The sequence below is a fragment of the Scyliorhinus torazame genome, chromosome X, assembly GCF_047496885.1.
Source record: "Scyliorhinus torazame isolate Kashiwa2021f chromosome X, sScyTor2.1, whole genome shotgun sequence".
Taxonomy (NCBI): Eukaryota; Metazoa; Chordata; class Chondrichthyes; order Carcharhiniformes; family Scyliorhinidae; genus Scyliorhinus; species Scyliorhinus torazame.
The window spans coordinates 37,988,601-38,009,446 of NC_092738.1; the positions used below are offsets into that span (position 1 = coordinate 37,988,601).

Sequence of the window (20,846 nt, forward strand, 5' to 3'; positions counted from 1 at the left end):
AGTGGTTCAATGGACTGCATGGTCCCTCCCTCCGCTCCGAGTGCTTGGAAATTCACTGAATGTCATTCCTCTTTGTAATCCTCCATTGAATATTTTATTTTCAACCCCACCATAATCCCCACCACCCCCCCCTCCTCCCCAGCACGCACCCTCCCCAACCCACCCCCCCCCCCCCCCTCCCCGGCACGCACCCTCCCCAACCCCCCCCCCCCCTCCTCCCCGGCACGCACCCTCCCCAACCCCCCCCCCTCCTCCCCGGCACACACCCTCCCCAACCCCCCCTCCCCCTCCTCCCCAGCACGCACCCCTCCCCAACCCACCCCCCCCCCCCTCCTCCCCGGCACGCACCCTCCACAACCCCCCCCCCCCTCCTCCCCGGCACACACCCTCCCCAACCCCCTCCCCTCCTCCCGGGCATGCACCCTCCCCAACCCCCCCCCCCCCCCTCCTCCCCGGCACGCACCCTCCCCAACCCCCCCCCCCTCCTCCACGGCACGCACCCCTCCCCAACCCCCCCCCTCCTCCCCGGCACACACCACCCCCAACCCCCCCTCCCCCTCGTCCCCAGCACGCACCCTCCCCAACCCCCCCCCCCCCCCCCACCCCGGCACGCACCCTCCCCAACCCCCCCCTCCCCCTCCTCCCAGCACGCACCCTCCCCAACCCCCCCCCCCTCCCCGGCACGCACCCTCCCCAGCCCCCTCCCCTCCTCCGGGCACGCACCCTCCCCAAACCCCCCCCCCCTCCTCCCCGGCACGTACCCTCCCCAACCCCCCCCCCTCCCCGGCACACACCCTCCCCAACCCCCCCTCCACCTCCTCCCCAGCACGCACCCTCCCCAACCCCCCCACCCTCCTCCCGGCAGCAACCCTCCCAACCCCCCCCCCCTCCTCCCAGCACGCACCCTCCCCAACCCCCCCACCCTCCTCCCCGGTACGCACCCTCCCCAAAGCCCCGCCCCCTCCTCCCGGCACACACCCCTCCCCAACCCCCCCCCCCTCCTCCCCAGCACGCACCCTCCCCAACCCCCCCCCCGCTCCTCCCCGGCACGCACCCTCCCCAAAGCCCCCCCCCCCTCCTCCCGGCACGCACCCTCCCAACCCCCCCACCCTCCTCCCCGGTACGCACCCTCCCAAAGCCCCCCACCACCCCCTCCTCCTCGGCACGCACCCTCCCCAACCCCCCTCCCCTCCTCCCCGGCACACACCCTCCCAACCCCCTCCCCCCTCCTCCCCGGCACACACCCTCCCCAACCCACCCCGCCTCCTCCCCGGATGCACCCTCCCCAACCCCCTCCCCTCCTCCCGGCACACACCCTCCCCAAACCCCCCCCTCCTCCCCGGGACGCACCCTCCCCAACCCCCTCCCCCCTCCTCCCCGGCACGCACCCTCCCCAACCCCCCCCCTCCTCCCCGGCACACACCCTCCCCAACCCCCCCCCCCTCCTCCCCGGCACGCACCCTCCCCAACCCCCTCCCCTCCTCCCCGGGACGCACCCTCCCCAACCCCCTCCCCTCCTCCCCGGCACGCACCCTCCCCAACCCCCTCCCCTCTCCCCGGCACGCACCCTCCCCAACCCCCCCACCCTCCTCCCCGGCACGCACCCTCCCAAACCCCCCCCCCCCTCCTCTCCGGCACGCACCCTCTCCAACCCCCTCCCCTCCTCCCGGCACGCACCCTCCCCAACCCCCCCACCCTCCTCCCCGGCACGCACCCTCCCGAACCACCCCCCTCCTCTCCGGCACGCACCCTCCCCAACCCCCCCCCCCCTCCTCCACGGCACACACCCTCCCCAACCCCCCCTCCCCCTCCTCCCCAGCACGCACCCTCCCCAACCCACCCCCCCCCCCTCCTCCCCGGCACGCACCCTCCCCAACCCCCCCCCCCCCTCCTCCCCGGCACGCACCCTCCCCAAACCCCCCCCTCCTCCCCGGCACACACCCTCCCCAACCCCCTCCCCTCCTCCGGGCATGCACCCTCCCCAACCCCCCCCCCCCTCCTCCCCGGCACGCACCCTCCCCAACCCCCCCCCCCTCCTCCACGGCACGCACCCTCCCCAACCCCCCCCCTCCTCCCCGGCACACACCACCCCCAACCCCCCCTCCCCCTCGTCCCCAGCACGCACCCTCCCCAACCCCCCCCCGCCCCCCCACCCCGGCACGCACCCTCCCCAACCCCCCTCCTCCCCAGCACGCACCCTCCCCAACCCCCCCCCCCTCCCCGGCACGCACCCTCCCCAACCCCCTCCCCTCCTCCCGGGCACGCACCCTCCCCAACCCCCCCCCCCTCCTCCCGGCACGCACCCTCCCCAACCCCCCCCCCCCTCCCCGGCACACACCCTCCCCAACCCCCCCTCCACCTCCTCCCCAGCACGCACCCTCCCCAACCCCCCCACCCTCCTCCCCGGCAGCAACCCTCCCCAACCCCCCCCCCCTCCTCCCCAGCACGCACCCTCCCCAACCCCCCCACCCTCCTCCCCGGTACGCACCCTCCCCAAAGCCCCCGCCCCCCTCCTCCCCGGCACACACCCTCCCCAACCCCCCCCCCCTCCTCCCCAGCACGCACCCTCCCCAACCCCCCCCCCGCTCCTCCCCGGCACGCACCCTCCCCAAAGCCCCCCCCCCCTCCTCCCCGGCACGCACCCTCCCCAACCCCCCTCCCCTCCTCCCCGGCACACACCCTCCCCAACCCCCTCCCCCCTCCTCCCCGGCACACACCCTCCCCAACCCACCCCGCCTCCTCCCCGGGACGCACCCTCCCCAACCCCCTCCCCTCCTCCCCGGCACACACCCTCCCCAAACCCCCCCCTCCTCCCCGGTACGCACCCTCCCAACCCCCTCCCCCCTCCTCCCCGCACGCACCCTCCCCAACCCCCCCCCTCCTCCCCGGCACACACCCTCCCCAACCCCCCCCCCCCTCCTCCCCGGCACGCACCCTCCCAACCCCCTCCCCTCCTCCCCGGGACGCCCCTCCCCAACCCGCTCCCCTCCTCCCCGGCACGCACCCTCCCCAACCCCCTCCCCTCCTCCCGGCACGCACCCTCCCCAACCCCCACACCCTCCTCCCCGGCACGCACCCTCCCCAACCCCCCCCCCCTCCTCTCCGGCACGCACCCTCTCCAACCCCCTCCCCTCCTCCCCGGCACGCACCCTCCCCAACCCCCCCACCCTCCTCCCCGGCACGCACCCTCCCGAACCACCCCCCCTCCTCTCCGGCACGCACCCTCCCCAACCTCCCCCCCCTCCTCCCCGGTACGCACCCTCCCCAAAGCCCCCCCACCCCCTCCTCCCCGGCACGCACCCTCCCGAACCACCCCCCCTCCTCTCCGGCACGCACCCTCCCCAACCCCCCTCCCCCTCCTCCCGGCACGCACCCTCCCCAACACCCCCCCCTCCACGGCACGAACCCTCCCCAACCCCCTCCCCTCCTCCCCGGCACACCCCCCCCCCCCAACCCCCCCCCCTCCTCCCCCGGCACACACCCTCCCCAACCCCCCCCCCCTCCTCCCCGGCACACACCCTCCCCAACCCCCCCCTCCTCCCCGGCACGCACCCTCCCCAAGCCCCCCCCCCTCCTCCCCGGCACGCACCCTCCCAACCCCCACCCCCCTCCTCCCCGGCACGCACCCTCCCCAACGCCCCCCCCCCCTCCTCTCCGGCACGCACCCTCCCCAACCCCCCCCCCTCCCCGGCACGAACCCTCCCCAACCCCCTCCCCTCCTCCCCGGCACACACCCCCCCCAACCCCCCCCCCCCCCCCTCCCCGGCACACACCCTCCCAACCCCCCTCCCCTCCTCCCCGGCACACACCCTCCCCAACCCACCCCCTCTCCTCCCCAGCACGCTCACTCCCCAACTCCCCCGCCCCTCCTCCCCGGCACGCACCCTCCCCAACCCCCCCCCCTCCCCGGCACGAACCCTCCCCAACCCCCTCCCCTCCTCCCCGGCACCCCCCCCCCCCCCAACCCCCCCCCCTCCTCCCCAGCACACACCCTCCCCAATCCCCTCCCCTCCTCCCCGGCACACACCCCCCCCAACCCCCCCCCCCCTCCTCCCCGGCACACACCCTCCCCAACCCCCTCCCCTCCTCCCCGGCACACCCCCCCCAAACCCCCCCCCCCTCCTCCCCGGCACACACCCTCCCCAACCCCCCCCCCCTCCTCCCCGGCACACACCCTCCCCAACCCCCCTTCCTCTCCGGCACGCACCCTCCCCAAGCCCCCCCCCCTCCTCCCCGGCACACACCCTCCCCAACCCCCCCCCCTCCTCCCCGGCACGAACCCTCCCCAACCCCCCCCCCTCCTCCCCGGCACACACCCTCCCCAACCCCTCCTCCCCGGCACACACCCCCCCCAACCCCTCCTCCCCGGCACACACCCTCCCCAACCCCCCCCCTCCCCGGCACGAACCCTCCCCAACCCCCTCCCCTCCTCCCCGGCACGAACCCTCCCCAACCCCCTCCCCTCCTCCCCGGCACATACCCTCCCCAACCCCCTCCCCCCTCTCCTCCCCAGCCACGCACCCTCCCCAACCCCCCCCCCCTCCTCCCCCGGCACGCACCCTCCCCAACCCCCACCCCCCTCCTCCCCGGCACACACCCTCCCCAACCCCCCCACCCTCCTCCCGGCACACACCCTCCCAACCCCCCCACCCTCCTCCCCGGCACACACCCTCCCCAACCCCTCCCCCCTCTCCTCCCCAGCACGCACCCTCCCCAACCCCCCACCCTCCTCCCCGGCACACACCCTCCCCAACCCCCCCCACCCTCCTCCCGGCACACACCCTCCCCAACCCCCCCCACCCTCCTCCCCGCACGCACCCTCCCCAACCCCCCCCCCCTCCTCCCCGGCACACACCCTCCCCAAAGCCCCCCCCCCTCCTCCCCGGCACGCACCCTCCCCAACGCCCCCCCCCCCCCTCCTCCCCGGCACACACCCTCCCCAACCCCCCCACCCTCCTCCCCGGCACACACCCTCCCCAACCCCCACCCCCCCTCCTCCCCGGCACGCACCTCCCCAAGCCCCCCCCCTCCTCCAGCACGCACCCTCCCCAACCCCCACCCCCCCTCCTCCCCGGCACGCACCCTCCCCAACCCCCACCCCCCCTCCTCCCCGGCACGCACCCTCCCCAACCCCCACCCCCCCCTCCCCGGCACGCACCCTCCCCAACCCCCTCCCGTCCTCCCGGCACGCACCCTCCCCAACCCCCTCCCCTCCTCCCCGGCACGCACCCTCTCCATCACTTGCCCTCCCCAACCCCCCCCCCCCATCTCCCGGAACGCACCCTCCCCAACCCCCTCCCCTCCTCCCCGGCACGCACCCTCCCCAAGCCCCCCCCCCTCCTCCCCGGCACGCACCCTCCCCAACCCTCACTCCCCTCCTCCCCGGCATGCACCCTCCCCAACCCCCCCTCTCCTCCCCGGCACACACCCTCCCAACCCCCTCCCCTCCTCCCTGCACGCACCCTCCCCAACCACCCACCCCCTCCTCCCCGGCACACACCCTCCCCAACCCCCTCCCCTCCTCCTGCACGCACCCTCCCCAACCCCCCCACCCCCTCCTCCCCGGCACGCACCCTCCCCTACCCCCCCCTCTCCTCCCCGGCACACACCCTCCCCAAGCCCCCCCCTCTCCTCCCCGGCACACACCCTCCCCAAGCCCCCCCCCTCCTCCCGGCATGCACCCTCCCCAACCCCCCCCCCCCTCCTCCCCGGCACACACCCTCCCCAACCCCCTCCCCTCCTCCCGCACGCACCCTCCCCAACTCCCCCCTCTCCTCCCGGCACACACCCTCCCCAACCCCCTCCCCTTCTCCCCGGCACGCACCCTCCCAAACACCCCCCCCCCCCCCTCCCCGGCACACACCCTCCCCAACCCCCTCCCCTTCTCCCCGGCACACACCCCTCCCCACCCCCCCCCTCCCCGGAACGCACCCTCCCCAACCCCACCCCCCCTCCTCCCCAGCACACACCCTCCCCAACCCCCCCCCCCCTCCCGGCACACACCCTCCCCAACCCCCCCCCCCCTCCTCCCCGGCACACACCCTCCCCAACCCCCTCCCCTCCTCCCCGGCACGCACCCTCTCCATCACTTGCCCTCCCCGCACTCCCATCCCCCCTCCCCGGAACGCACCCTCCCCAACCCTCCCTCCCCTCCCCCCAGCCCCTCCCCTTTGCCCCCAGCCCCTCCCCTCCCCCAAAGCCCCTCCCACAGCCCCTCCCCTCCTGCCCTCTCCCCCTCCCCCCTGCCTCTCCCTCCCCCCCAGCCCCTCCCTCCATCCATCCATCCCCAGCCCCTCCCTCCACCCCCAGCCCCTCCCCTCCAGGCCCTCACTCCCCCCAGCCCTCTCTCCATCCCCAGCCCCTCACTCCCCCCCAGCCCCTCCCTCCACCCCAGCCCCTCCCCTCCAGGCCCTCCCCCCCAGACCCTCCCCCCAGCCTCTCCCCCAGCCCCTCCCCCAGCCCTTCATCCAGCCCCTCCCCCCCCAGCCCCTCACTCCCCCCCAGCCCTCCCCCATCCCCAACCCCTCCCTCCACCCCCAGCCTCTCCCCCAGGCCCTCCCCCCTCCCCAGCCCCTCCCCTCCAGCCCCTCCGCCTGATGTGTTGGGTGCTCTGGATCCGTGGAACACATACTGGCACCCAACACTTAAAATAGTGCAACACTATTTTATTAAGTTAGAAACTGTTGAACATACTTTCACTGTGGGTTAACACGATGTCAGATTAAACTAAAGACCTATGCCTGTCCGAACCAGTCTATGCACTCAGCACATGGTGAGGATCTGTGCTGTAAGCTGTAAGCTCTGTCCTTGTAGGAGGCTGCATCCCGAATGAACGGGAACTCTGATGCCCCCTGTCTTTATAGTGCGTGTGCTCTCACTGGTGATTGGCTGCGGTGTTGTGTGTGTTGATTAGTCTTGCTATGTGTCCATCAGTGTGTGTGTCTGCACCATGATATACTGGTGTATATCATGACATCCCCCCTTTTATAAAAAAATGTATGTGTGTGGCAATAAATAATGTGTGGTGAGAATGTTCCTAACTACGTGTGGGGTGCGAAGACATATTTACAGGACTACGTACATGAGAACTAAGCTATTTACATGGGAAGGTGCCTGGTGCAGAGAAGCAGTATGCAACAAGAGTAACGAGATCAACACTATATACAAACCAGGGAGACGATCAAACAAAGCAACGAAACAATTCAGAGAGTCTATAAGTCCGCAAAGTTCATATATTAAGTCTCTTGAGGTGGGTGACGAATTCTGGTTGACCATAAGGGTGGCACACCACTCATCGTCCGGATCGATGCTGTATATCGATAGAGGCTGGATTCTTTGCTTCGGGGACACCCTGTTTTTTGTCACGATACCGATTCGAAAAGGTGTCTTCGGGTCCTTGGTGTCAATATCGGGTAGTAGGTCCGCATCGGACTCGGTGACCGTGGATTGAATGGCCCGGACATTCCTGCGAGTCTGGCTGGAGCGATACGAATTGGCAGGCCGAGCTGATCTGCATAAAGCAGCAGAGTGGCCAAGTTTACCACATCTCAGGCATTGTCGGGATTTGAAATGAATGAAATGAAAATCGCTTATTGTCACGAGTGGTCTTCAATGAAGTTACTGTGAAAAGCCCCTAGTCGCCACATTCCGGCGCCTGTTCGGGGAGGCTGGTACGGGAATTGAACCGTGCTGCTGGCCTGCCTTGGTCTGCTTTAAAAGCCAGCGATTAGCCCAGTGAGCTAAACCAGCCCCTGGTTTGGCAGGGCATTGCCGCTTTAAGTGGGCGGGGCCACAGTTGCCGCACGTTGTAGTGCCAGTACGTTAGCTGCGCCACCAATCATGCGCGGTGCGGTCGTACGTGGTGCGCGCCTGCGCATTACATTCGGCGACGTCCCCTCGTTTGGTGCGCACAAGCGCGGGAGACCGCGAAAAGCGCGCGAAATGGCCACCCTCATCCAGGCTGAGGCCCTGGAGTTGCTCGATTGCTTGGACTCGTTCTGCCTCGTGGGGACCTTGCCGCACCGTTTCAGCCGCTTGGATGTGGGAATACCGACTAGTGGCGTGTTCGTGTAGCACGCAGGTCTCGATGGCGGTCGTTAGGGTGAGCTGCTTTACCTTGAGGAGCTGCTGGTGTAGGGGGTCCGACTGAACACCGAAAACGATCTGGTCGCGTATCATGGAGTCGGAGGTGGACCCGTAATTACAGGACTGTGCAAGGATGCGGAGGTGGGTGAGAAAGGACTGGAAAGGTTCATCCTTACCCTGCAAACGCTGTTGGAATACATAGCGCTCGAAACTTTCATTCACCTCGATGTCGCAGTGACTGTCAAACTTGAGGAGGACCGTCTTGAATTTTGATTTATCTTCATCATCAGCAAAGGTGAGAGAATTGAAAATGTGGATGGCATGTTCCCCGGCCGTGGATAGGAAGAGAGCGATCTTCCTGGTGTCCGAGGCATCCTCCCGGTCTGTGGCTTCAAGGTAGAGCTGGAAGCGTTGTTTGAATATCTTCCAGTTGGCCCCCAGGTTACCGGTGATGCGGAGCGGCGGCGGCGGGCGGACGGTGTCCATTTTGCAGGATGGCTGTACGCTGGTGGAAGGCAGATCACTTGCAGGTAGGTCTAAGAAGTTCTAATATCCCTCAACTCCTGGTATCATGATGTGTTGGGTGCTCTGGATCCGTGGAACACATACAGGCCACCAACACTTAAAATAGTGCAACACTATTTTATTAAGTTAGAAACTGTTGAACATACTTTCACTGTGGGTTAACACGATGTTAGATTAAACTAAAGACCTATGCCTGTCCGAACCAGTCTATGCACTCAGCACATGGTGAGGATCTGTGCTGTAAGCTGTAAGCTCTGTCCTTGTAGGAGGCTGCATCCCGAATGAGCGGGAACTCTGATGCCCCCTGTCTTTATAGTGCGTGTGCTCTAACTGGTGATTGGCTGCGGCGTTGTGTGTGTTGATTGGCCCCACTGTGTGTCCATCAGTGTGTGTGTATCTGCACCATGGTATACTGGTGTATATCATAACACCCCCCAGCCCCTCCCCCAGCCCTACCCCCAAGCCCTCCCCCAGCCAATTCCCCTCCAGCCCCTCCCCAGCCCCTCCCCAGCCCCTCCCACCCCCAACCCCTCCCCCAGCCCCTCTCCCCCACAGCCCCTCCCACCGCCAACCCCACCCCCAGCCCCTCCCCCAGCCCCTCCCCCCAGCCCTTCCCCCCCCAACCCCTCCCCCAGCCCCTCCCCCCCAGCACGCACACTCCAACAGCTCCTGCGACCTCCCCACCACCTGCTGCCGTGCCGTCACTTCTCCGGCGGCTGCCCCATACCGACCCCTACCTCTGCGCTGGCCGGCGTCAACCATCACGACTGGTTGACGCCGTTAAATAGGTGGTTTGATTTACAGCAGTTATCGGGGGATTTTAATCTACATGCCGATTGGTTTAACCAGGTCGGTCAAGGCAGCCTTGAGGAGGAGTTTATAGAATGTATCCGCGATAGTTTCCTAGAACAGTATGTAATGGAACCTACGAGGAAACAAGCGGTCCTAGATCTGGTCCTGTGTAATGAGACAGGATTGATTCAGGATCTCATAATTAGGGATCCTCTCGGAAGGAGCGATCACAATATGGTGGAATTTAAAATACAGATGGAGGGTGAGAAGGTAAAATCAAACACTTGTGTTTTGTGCTTAAACAAAGGAGATTACAATGGGATGAGAGAAGAACTAGCTAAGGTAGACTGGGAGCAAAGACTTTATGGTGAAACAGTTGAGGAACAGTGGAGAACCTTCCAAGCGATTTATCACAGTTCTCAGCAAAGGTTTATACCAACAAAAAGGAAGGACGGTAGAAAGAGGGAAAATCGACCGTGGATATCTAAGGAAATAAGGGAGAGTATCAAATTGAAGGAAAAAACATACAAAGTAGCAAAGATCAGTGGGAGACTAGAGGACTGGGAAATCATTAGGGAGCAACAAAAAGCTACTAAAAAAGCTATAAAGAAGAGTAAGATAGATTATGAGAGTAAACTTGCTCAGAATATAAAAACAGATAGTAAAAGTTTCTACAAATATATAAAACAAAAAAGAGTGGCTAAGGTAAATATTGGTTCTTTAGAGGGTGAGAAGGGAGATTTAACAATGGGAGATGAGGAAATGGCTGAGGAACTGAACAGGTTTTTTGGGTCGGTCTTCACAGTGGAAGACACAAATAACATGCCAGTGACTGATGGAAATGAGGCTATGACAGGTGAGGACCTTGAGAGGATTGTTATCACTAAGGAGGTAGTGATGGGCAAGCTAATGGGGCTAAAGGTAGACAAGTCTCCTGGCCCTGATGGAATGCATCCCAGAGTGCTAAAAGAGATGGCTAGGGAAATTGCAAATGCACAAGTAATAATTTACCAAAATTCACTAGACTCTGGGGTGGTCCTGGCGGATTGGAAATTAGCAAACGTGACACCACTGTTTAAAAAAGGAGGTAGGCAGAAAGCGGGTAATTATAGGCCAGTGAGCTTAACTTCGGTAGTAGGGAAGATGCTGGAATCTATCATCAAGGAAGAAATAGCGAGGCATCTGGATGGAAATTGTCCCATTGGGCAGACACAGCATGGGTTCATAAAGGGCAGGTCGTGCCTAACTAATTTAGTGGAATTTGTTGAGGACATTACCAGTGCGGTACTCAACGGGGAGCCAATGGATGTGGTATATCTGGATTTCCAGAAAGCTTTTGACAAGGTGCCAGACAAAAGGTTGCTACATAAGATAAAGATGCATGGCGTTAAGGGTAAAGTAGTAGCATGGATAGAGGATTGATTAATTAATAGAAAGCAAAGAGTGGGGATTAAAGGGTGTTTCTCTGGTTGGCAATCAGTAGCTAGTGGTGTCCCTCAGGGATCAGTGTTGGGCCCACAATTGTTCACAATTTACATAGATGATTTGGAGTTGGGGACCAAGGGCAATGTGTCCAAGTTTGCAGACGACACTAAGATGAGTGGTAAAGCAAAAAGTGCAGAGGATACTGGAAGTCTGCAGAGGGATTTGGATAGGCTAAGTGAATGGGCTAGGGTCTGGCAGATGGAATACAATGTTGACAAATGTGAGGTTATCCATTTTGGTAGGAATAACAGCAAAAGGGATTATTATTTAAATGATAAAATATTAAAACATGCTGCTGTGCAGAGAGACCTGGGTGTGCTAGTGCATGAGTCGCAAAAAGTTGGTTTACAGGTGCAACAGGTGATTAAGAAGGCAAATGGAATTTTGTCCTTCATTGTTAGAGGGATGGAGTTTAAGACTAAGGAGGTTATGCTGCAATTGTATAAGTTTTGGGCACACCTGGAGTACTGTGTTCAGTTTTGGTCTCCTTACTTGAGAAAGGGCGTACTGGCGCTGGAGGGTGTGCAGAGGAGATTCACTAGGTTGATCCCAGAGCTGAAGGGGTTGGATTACGAGGAGAGGTTGAGTAGACTGGGACTGTACTCGTTGGAATTTAGAAGGATAAGGGGGATCTTATAGAAACATATAAGATTATGAAGGGAATAGATAGGATAGATGCGGGCAGGTTGTTTCCACTGGCGGGTGAAAGCAGAACTAGGGGGGCATAGCCTCAAAATAAGGGGAAGTAGATTTAGGACTGAGTTTAGGAGGAACTTCTTCACCCAAAGGGTTGTGAATCTATTGAATTCCTTCCCCAGTGAAGCAGTAGAGGCTCCTTAATTAAATGTTTTAAGATAAAGATAGATAGTTTTTTGAAGAATAAAGGGATTAAGGGTTATGGTGTACGGGCCGGAGAGTGGAGCTGAGTCCACAAAAGATCAGCCATGATCTCATTGAATGGCGGAGCAGGCTCGAGGGGCCAGATGGCCGACTCCTGCTCCTAGTTCTTATTTAAGGGGCAGAAGGTTTAGAGGGGATTTGAGGAAAAACCTTTTCACCCAGAGGGGGTTGGGAGTTTGGAACTCGCTGCCTGAACGGGTGGTGGAGGCGGGAACCCTCACAACATTTAAGAAGCATTTAAATGAAGACATGAAACACCACAGCACACAAGGCTACAGACCGAGTGCTGGGAAATGGGATTAGAATGGATAGGTGCTTGATGGTCAACCCAGACACGATCGGCTGAAGTACCTCTTTCTGTGCTGTAAAATTCTATGAACTCTTTAAGCTATGTTCGCAAAATTATTTGATAGTGAAATTTGAGACTCTGGTACATACCTTGGGATATTGCCTGCGACAGACCTCAGCCAGTTGCATGCCACTTACTACTCCTAATCTGGCCGAAAGCCGCTGTAACACAAGGCCCAGAATGGTGGCCAACAGTAAAACCCAAAGGATCTGAAGAAAGAACGGAGATTAAAAGCAAGACAAATTTCTTTGAATATTGTCACAAAACCTCGAAAAACAAAAGCTGTGTCTAAATGTGCTCTGGAGTATATGCTCTGGAATATTTCCCCCGATTTCGGTAAAGGGATCCTAGCCTGTTCACATCAAACTTGCTGTAAAGGTTTGCTCAACATCCTGCTGTGAATTCATGCTCAACTCATCATTATCGAAATTGAAGATCAGACCATTTATTGAGCAGAGTTTTATACAAGTGTAAAATTGGATTGGATTGGATTGGATGTGTTTATTGTCACGTGTACCAAGGTACAGTGAAAAGTATTTTTCTGCGAGCAGCTCAACAGATCATTAAGTACATGGGAAGAAAAGGGAATAAAGGAAAATACATAATAGGGCAACACAAGATATACAATGTAACTACATAAGCACTGGCATCGGATGAAGCATACAGGGTGTAGTGTTAATGAGGTCAGTCCATAAGAGGGTCATTTAGGAGCCTGGTGACAGCGGGGAAGAAGCTGTTTTTGAGTCTGTTCGTGCGTGTTCTCAGACTTCTGTATCTCCTGTCCGATGGAAGAAGTTGGAAGAGTGAGTAAGCCGGGTGGGAGGGATCTTTGATTATACTGCCCGCTTTCCCCAGGCAGCGGGAGGTGTAGATGGAGTCAATGGATGGGAGGCAGGTTCGTGTGATGGACTGGGCGGTGTTCACGACTCTCTGAAGTTTCTTGCGGTCCTGGGCCGAGCAGTTGCCATACCAGGCTGTGATGCAGCCCGATAGGATGCTTTCTGTGGTGCATCTGTAAAAGTTGGTCAGGGTTAATGTGGACATGCTGAATTTCCTTAGTTTCCTGAGGAAGTATAGGTGCTGTTGTGCTTTCTTGGTGTTAGTGTCGACGTGGGTGGACCAGGACAGATTTTTGGAGATGTGCACCCCTAGGAATTTGAAACTGCTAACCATCTCCACCTCGGCCCCGTTGATGCTGACAGGGGTGTGTACAGTACTTTGCTTCCTGAAGTCAATGACCAGCTCTTTAGTTTTGCTGGCATTGAGGGAGAGATTGTTGTCGCTACACCACTCCACTAGGTTCTCTATCTCCCGCCTGTATTCGGACTCATCGTTATTCGAGATCCGGTCCACTATGGTCGTATCGTCAGCAAACTTGTAGATGGAATTGGAACCAAGTTTTGCCACGCAGTCGTGTGTGTACAGGGAGTAGAGTAGGGGGCTAAGTACGCAGCCTTGCGGGGCCCCGGTGTTGAGGACTCAGGCAAGCGACCACTCGTGAGCAATGACTGGAGAAACGTTTTGATTTATTCTCCTCACAATTTACACCTCCTCCTCCTAGAAGGATCTCCCTCACCCGGCCCACACCCGGGCTGGGATATTTATGTTCCAGCACTCCTAGGAAAAGGGTGGGTAGCCCAGCACCGTCATTTAGGTAAATGATACTCAGGCAAGGCAACGAGGACTCTGAGGTTGCAGATACCTGGGCCTCCTGTCGGGTTATAACAACAATGGGGAGTTTCCCCCAAGAATGAAGGATGTACCTTAAATCCTGCCACAGCTCCAGACTGCAGGTCAGATTCTATATTTCCTGGGTCCAGATATGCGATACTCATCAGAAACCCAGGTCCTGTAAATGCCCAGAGCTTCCGGAAGCTAAACCGAGTCTACAGATAAAAAGAAAGAGCAGTCACTTTGGCACGGGAGCTCTGGGTATCTAACCTTGTTTATATTTCTCAAATCGCTACACTGAACAAACAAACAAAGAAATGTACAGCACAGGAACAGGCCCTTCAGCCCTCCAAGCCCGTGCCGACCATGCTGCCCGACTAAACTACAATCTTCTACACTTCCTGGGTCCGTATCCTTCTATTCCCATCCTATTCATGTATTTGTCAAGATGCCCCGTAAACATCACTATCGTCCCTGCTTCCACCACCTCCTCCGGTAGCGAGTTCCAGGCACCCACTACCCTCTGTGTAAAAAACTTGCTACATCTCCACTAAACTTTGCCCCTCGCACCTTAAACCGATGCCCCCTAGTAATTGACCCCTCTACCCTGGGGAAAAGCCTCTGAATATCCACTCTGTCTATGCCCCTCATAATTTTGTAGACCTCTATCAGGTCGCCCCTCAATCTCCGTTGTTCCAGTGAGAACAAACCGAGTTTATTCAACTGCTCCTCATAGCTAATGCCCTCCATACCAGGCAACATTCTGGTAAATCTCTTCTGCGCCCTCTCTAAAGCCTCCACATCCTTCTGGTAGTGTGGCGACCAGAATTGAACACTATACTCCAACTGTGGCCTAACTAAGGTTCTATACAGCTGCAACATGACTTGCCAATTCTTATACTCAATGCCCCGGCCAATGAAGGCAAGCATGCCGTATGCCTTCTTGACTACCTCCTCCACCTGTGTTGCCCCTTTCAGTGACCTGTGGACCTGTACTCCTAGATCTCTTTGACTTTCAATACTCTTGATGGTTCTACCATTCACTGTTTATTCCCTACCTGCATTAGACCTTCCAAAATGCATTACCTCACATTTGTCTGGATTAAACTCCATCTGCCATCTCTCCGCCCAAGTCTCCAAACAATCTAAATCCTGCTGTATCCTCTGACAGTCCTCATCGCTATCCGCAATTCCACCAACCTTTGTGTCGTCTGCAAACTTACTAATCAGTTCCCTGGATTATCCTTGCTACCCTTCTGAAACAAAGGAACAACATTGGCTATTCTCCAGTCCTTCGGGACATCACCTGAAGACAGCGAGGATCCAAACATTCCTGTCAAGGCCTCAGCAATTTCCTCTCCAGCCTCCTTCAGTATTCTGGGGTAGATCCCATCAGGCCCTGGGGACTTATCTACCTCAATATTTTTCAAGACGCCCAACGCCTCGTCTTTTTGGATCTCAATGTGACCCAGGCTATCTGCACCCCCTTCTCCAGACTCAACATCCACCAATTCCTTCACTGCCCCCATCATCACTCTCAGGAGAGGTACAGAACGGGGGTAGATACAGAGTAAAGCTCCCTCTACGCTGTCCCCATCAAACACTCCCAGGACAGGTACAGCACGGCGTTAGATACAGAGTAAAGCTCCCTCTACACTGTCCCCATCAAACACTCCCAGGACAGGTACAGCACGGGGTTAGATACAGAGTAAAGCTCCCTCTACACTGTCCCCATCAAACACTCCCAGGACAGGTACAGCACGGGGTTAGATACAGAGTAAAGCTCCCTCTACACTGTCCCCATCAAACACTCCCAGGACAGGTACAGCACGGGGTTAGATACAGAGTAAAGCTCCCTCTACACTGTCCCCATCAAACACTCCCAGGACAGGTACAGCACGGGGTTAGATACAGAGTAAAGCTACCTCTACACTGTCCCCATCAAACACTCCCAGGACAGGTACAGCACGGGGTTAGATACAGAGTAAAGCTCCCTCTACACTGTCCCCATCAAACACTCCCAGGACAGTTACAGCACGGGGTTAGATACGGAGTAAAGCTCCCCTACACTGTCCCCATCAAACACTCCCAGGACAGGTACAGCACGGGGTTAGATACAGAGTAAAGCTCCCTCTACACTGTCCCCATCAAACACTCCCAGGACAGGTACAGCACGGGGTTAGATACATAGTAAAGCTCCCTCTACACTGTCCCCATCAAACACTCCCAGGACAGGTACAGCACGGGGTTAGATACAGAGTAAAGCTCCCTCTACACTGTCCCCATCAAACACTCCCAGGACAGGTACAGCACGGGGTTAGATACAGAGTAAAGCTCCCTCTACACTGTCCACATCAAACACTCCCAGGACAGGTACAGCACGGGGTTAGATACAGAGTAAAGCTCCCTCTCCACTGTTCCCATCAAACACTCCCAGGACAGGTACAGCACGGGGTTAGATACAGAGTAAAGCTACCTCTACACTGTCACCATCAAACACTCCCAGGACAGGTACAGCACGGGGTTAGATACTGAGTAAAGCTCCCTCTACACTGTCCCCATCAAACACTCCCAGGACAGGTACAGCACAGGGTTAGATACAGAGTAAAGCTCCCTCTACACTGTCCCCATCAAACACTCCCAGGACAGGTACAGCACGGGGTTGGATACAGAGTAAAGCTCCCTCTACACTGTCCCATCAAACACTCCCAGGACAGGTACAGCACGGGGTTAAATACAGAGTAAAGCTCCCTCTACACTGTCCCCATCAAACACTCCCAGGACAGGTACAGCACGGGGTTAGATACAGAGTAAAGCTCCCTCTACACTGTCCCCATCATCACTCCCAGGACAGGTACAGCACAGGGTTAGATACAGAGTAAAGCTCCCTCTACACTGTCCACATCAAACACTCCCAGGACAGGTACAGCACGGGGTTAGATACAGAGTAAAGCTCCCTCTACACTGTCCCCATCAAACACTCCCAGGACAGGTACAACACGGGGTTAGATACAGAGTAAAGCTCCCTCTACACTGTCCCCATCAAACACTCCCAGGACAGGTACAGCACGGGGTTAGATACAGAGTAAAGCTCCCTCTACACTGTCCCCATCAAACACTCCCAGGACAGGTACAGCACGGGGTTAGATACAGAGTAAAGCTCCCTCTACACTGTCCCCATCAAACATTCCCAGGACAGGTACAGCACGGGGTTAGATACAGAGTAAAGCTCCCTCTACACTGTCCCCATCAAACACTCCCAGGACAGGTACAGCACGGGGTTAGATACTGAGTAAAGCTCCCTCTACACTGTCCCCATCAAACACTCCCAGGACAGGTACAGCACAGGGTTAGATACAGAGTAAAGCTCCCTCTACACTGCGCCGATCAAACACTCCCAGGACAGGTACAGCACGGGGTTAGATACAGAGTAAAGCTCCCTCTACACTGTCCCCATCAAACACTCCCAGGACAGGTACAGCACGGGGTTAGATACAGAGTAAAGCTCCCTCTACACTGTCCCCATCAAACACTCCCAGGACAGGTACAGCACGGGGTTAGATACAGAGTAAAGCTCCCTCTACACTGTCCACATCAAACACTCCCAGGACAGGTACAGCACGGGGTTAGATACAGAGTAAAGCTCCCTCTCCACTGTTCCCATCAAACACTCCCAGGACAGGTACAGCACGGGGTTAGATACAGAGTAAAGCTACCTCTACACTGTCACCATCAAACACTCCCAGGACAGGTACAGCACGGGGTTAGATACTGAGTAAAGCTCCCTCTACACTGTCCCCATCAAACACTCCCAGGACAGGTACAGCACAGGGTTAGATACAGAGTAAAGCTCCCTCTACACTGTCCCCATCAAACACTCCCAGGACAGGTACAGCACGGGGTTGGATACAGAGTAAAGCTCCCTCTACACTGTCCCATCAAACACTCCCAGGACAGGTACAGCACGGGGTTAAATACAGAGTAAAGCTCCCTCTACACTGTCCCCATCAAACACTCCCAGGACAGGTACAGCACGGGGTTAGATACAGAGTAAAGCTCCCTCTACACTGTCCCCATCATCACTCCCAGGACAGGTACAGCACAGGGTTAGATACAGAGTAAAGCTCCCTCTACACTGTCCACATCAAACACTCCCAGGACAGGTACAGCACGGGGTTAGATACAGAGTAAAGCTCCCTCTACACTGTCCCCATCAAACACTCCCAGGACAGGTACAACACGGGGTTAGATACAGACTAAAGCTCCCTCTACACTGTCCCCATCAAACACTCCCAGGACAGGTACAGCACGGGGTTAGATACAGAGTAAAGCTCCCTCTACACTGTCCCCATCAAACACTCCCAGGACAGGTACAGCACGGGGTTAGATACAGAGTAAAGCTCCCTCTACACTGTCCCCATCAAACATTCCCAGGACAGGTACAGCACGGGGTTAGATACAGAGTAAAGCTCCCTCTACACTGTCCCCATCAAACACTCCCAGGACAGGTACAGCACGGCGTTAGATACAGAGTAAAGCTCCCTCTACACTGTCGCCATCAAACACTCCCAGGACAGGTACAGCACGGGGTTAGATACAGAGTAAAGCTCCCTCTACACTGCGCCGATCAAACACTCCCAGGACAGGTACAGCACGGGGTTAGATACAGAGTAAAGCTCCCTCTACACTGTCCCCATCAAACACTCCCAGGACAGGTACAGCACGGCATTAGATACAGAGTAAAGCTCCCTCTATACTGTCCCCATCAAACACTCCCAGGACAGGTACAGCACGGGGTTCGATACAGAGTAAAGCTCCCTCTACACTGTCCCCATCAAACACTCCCAGGACAGGTACAGCACGGCATTAGATACAGAGTAAAGCTCCCTCTACACTGCGCCGATCAAACACTCCCAGGACAGGTACAGCACGGGGTTAGATACAGAGTAAAGCTCCCTCTACACTGTCCCCATCAAACACTCCCAGGACAGGTACAGCACGGCATTAGATACAGAGTAAAGCTCCCTCTACACTGTCCCCATCAAACACTCCCAGGACAGGTACAGCACGGGGTTAGATACACAGTAAAGCTCCCTCTACACTGTCCCCATTAAACACTCCCAGGACAGGTACAGCACGGGGTTAGATACAGAGTAAAGCTCCTTCTACACTGTTCCCATCAAACACTCCCAGGACAGGTACAGCACGGGGTTAGATACAGAGTAAAGCTCCCTCTACACTGTCGCCATCAAACACTCCCAGGACAGGAACAGCACGGGGTTAGATACAGAGTAAAGCTCCCTCGACACTGTCCCCATCAAACACTCCCAGGACAGATACAGCACAGGGTTAGATACAGAGTAAAGCTCCCTCTACACTGTCCCCATCAAACACTCCCAGGACAGGGACAGCACAGCGTTAGACACAGAGTAAAGCTCCCTCTACTCTGTCGCCAATAAACACTCCCAGGACAGGTACAGCACGGGATTAGATGTCCCAAAAATACATTTTAAGAAAGTCTTGTATCGGTATAACATATGTCTATTCCTCAACTCTCCCTCTTCATGTGGTGCGTTGAGAATTTGATTGTAAATAAGGGCAGCACGGTGGTGCAGTGGTTAGCACTGCTGCCTCACGGTGCTGAGGTCCCAGGTTAGATCCCGGCTCTGGGTCACTGTCCGTGTGGAGTTTGCACGTTCTCCCCGTGTCTGCGTGGGTTTCGCCCCCACAACCCAAAGATGTGCAGGGTAGGTGGATTGGCCACACTAAATTGCCTCTTAATTGGAAAAAATGAATGAATTGGGGACTCTAAATTTAAATTTAAAAAAAGAATTTAATTAAAAATAAATTGCCATTCGTTTGTGTCGTCCCCAAAGTACTGGCAGTCTGGTTATGTTTGCTTCAAACTCATAGTCTCTGAATCCTTTCTTAACAGAGGAGGCTTTCCTTTTGTGCTTCTGGGTTGAATTGAAGCCCGGATTCTGGAGGTGAACGCGTTATTTTCAGAAGCGTGAATCACCCGGGTGCCGAAGCCTTTCATTTTGTGCCATTCCTGACCGAGGGCTCTGGAGGTGGCATGAATGTGACGCCAGTCATCGAGAGTCACACCATCATGGATTACCAGGTGATGTTGGTCAGTGGGGTGGGGATGACGGGGGGGTGGGGGGGAATAGGGGCTTGGTGGTGGGGGAGGGTCTTCATTAGTCTCTGAGCGATGTTACGAAGGAATGAAGATATGGGCCCTCAGTAAGAGTGAGAGTAACTGTCTCCCACTTTATCAATTAGACGTTCATTTAGCAAAAGATTTAGAGTAGCTAATTCTTTTATTTTCCAATTAAGGGGCAATTTAGCGTGGCCAATCCACCTACCCGGCACATCTTTGGGTTGTGGGGGTGAGACCCACGCAGACACGGGGAGAATGTGCAAACTCCACACGGACAGTGACCCAGAGCCGGGATCAAACCCGGGACCTTGGCTTGTGAGACAGCAGTGCTAACCACTGCGTCGCCGTGCCGCCCCCGCAATTAGACGTTAATGTTCCCTTTACATGACAGAGCAAGCAGTTGGGAAGTAGAATGCTTTATTCACAATGCTGTGGGTTACAAAGAACAAAGAACAAAGAAATGTACAGCACAGGAACAGGCCCTTCGGCCCTCCAAGCCCGTGCCGACCATGCTGCCCGACTAAACTACAATCTTCTACACTTCCTGGGTCCGTATCCCTCTATTCCCATCCTATTCATGTATTTGTCAAGATGCTCCTTAAATGTCAGTATCGTCCCTGCTTCCACCACCTCCTCCGGTAGCGAGTTCCAGGCACTCACTACCCTCTGCGTAAAGAACTTGCCTCCTACATCTACTCTAAACCTTGCCCCTCTCACCTAAACCTATGCCCCCTAGTAATTGACCCCTCTACCCCAGGGAAAAGCCTCTGACTATCCACTCTGTCTATGCCCCTCATAATTTTGTAGACCTCTATCAGGTCGCCCCTCAACCTCCTTCGTTCCAGTGAGAACAAACCGAGTTCATTCAACCGCTAA

At 57.8% G+C, this 20,846-nt stretch overlaps 1 protein-coding gene across 1 annotated transcript in view; it reads right to left on the reverse strand.

Annotated features, from left to right (window-relative positions):
- The window catches only part of LOC140405541 (natural resistance-associated macrophage protein 2-like), a 240,484-nt gene that overhangs the window by 108,360 nt on the left and 111,278 nt on the right, over positions 1–20,846 (reverse strand). Inside the window, exons 5-6 of the mRNA XM_072494106.1 lie at positions 13,900–14,022; positions 12,226–12,345 (exon numbers count right to left, since the gene is read on the reverse strand). Coding sequence (XP_072350207.1) covers positions 12,226–12,345; positions 13,900–14,022 — 243 coding nt within the window. The remainder of the gene's footprint in view (positions 1–12,225; positions 12,346–13,899; positions 14,023–20,846) is intronic.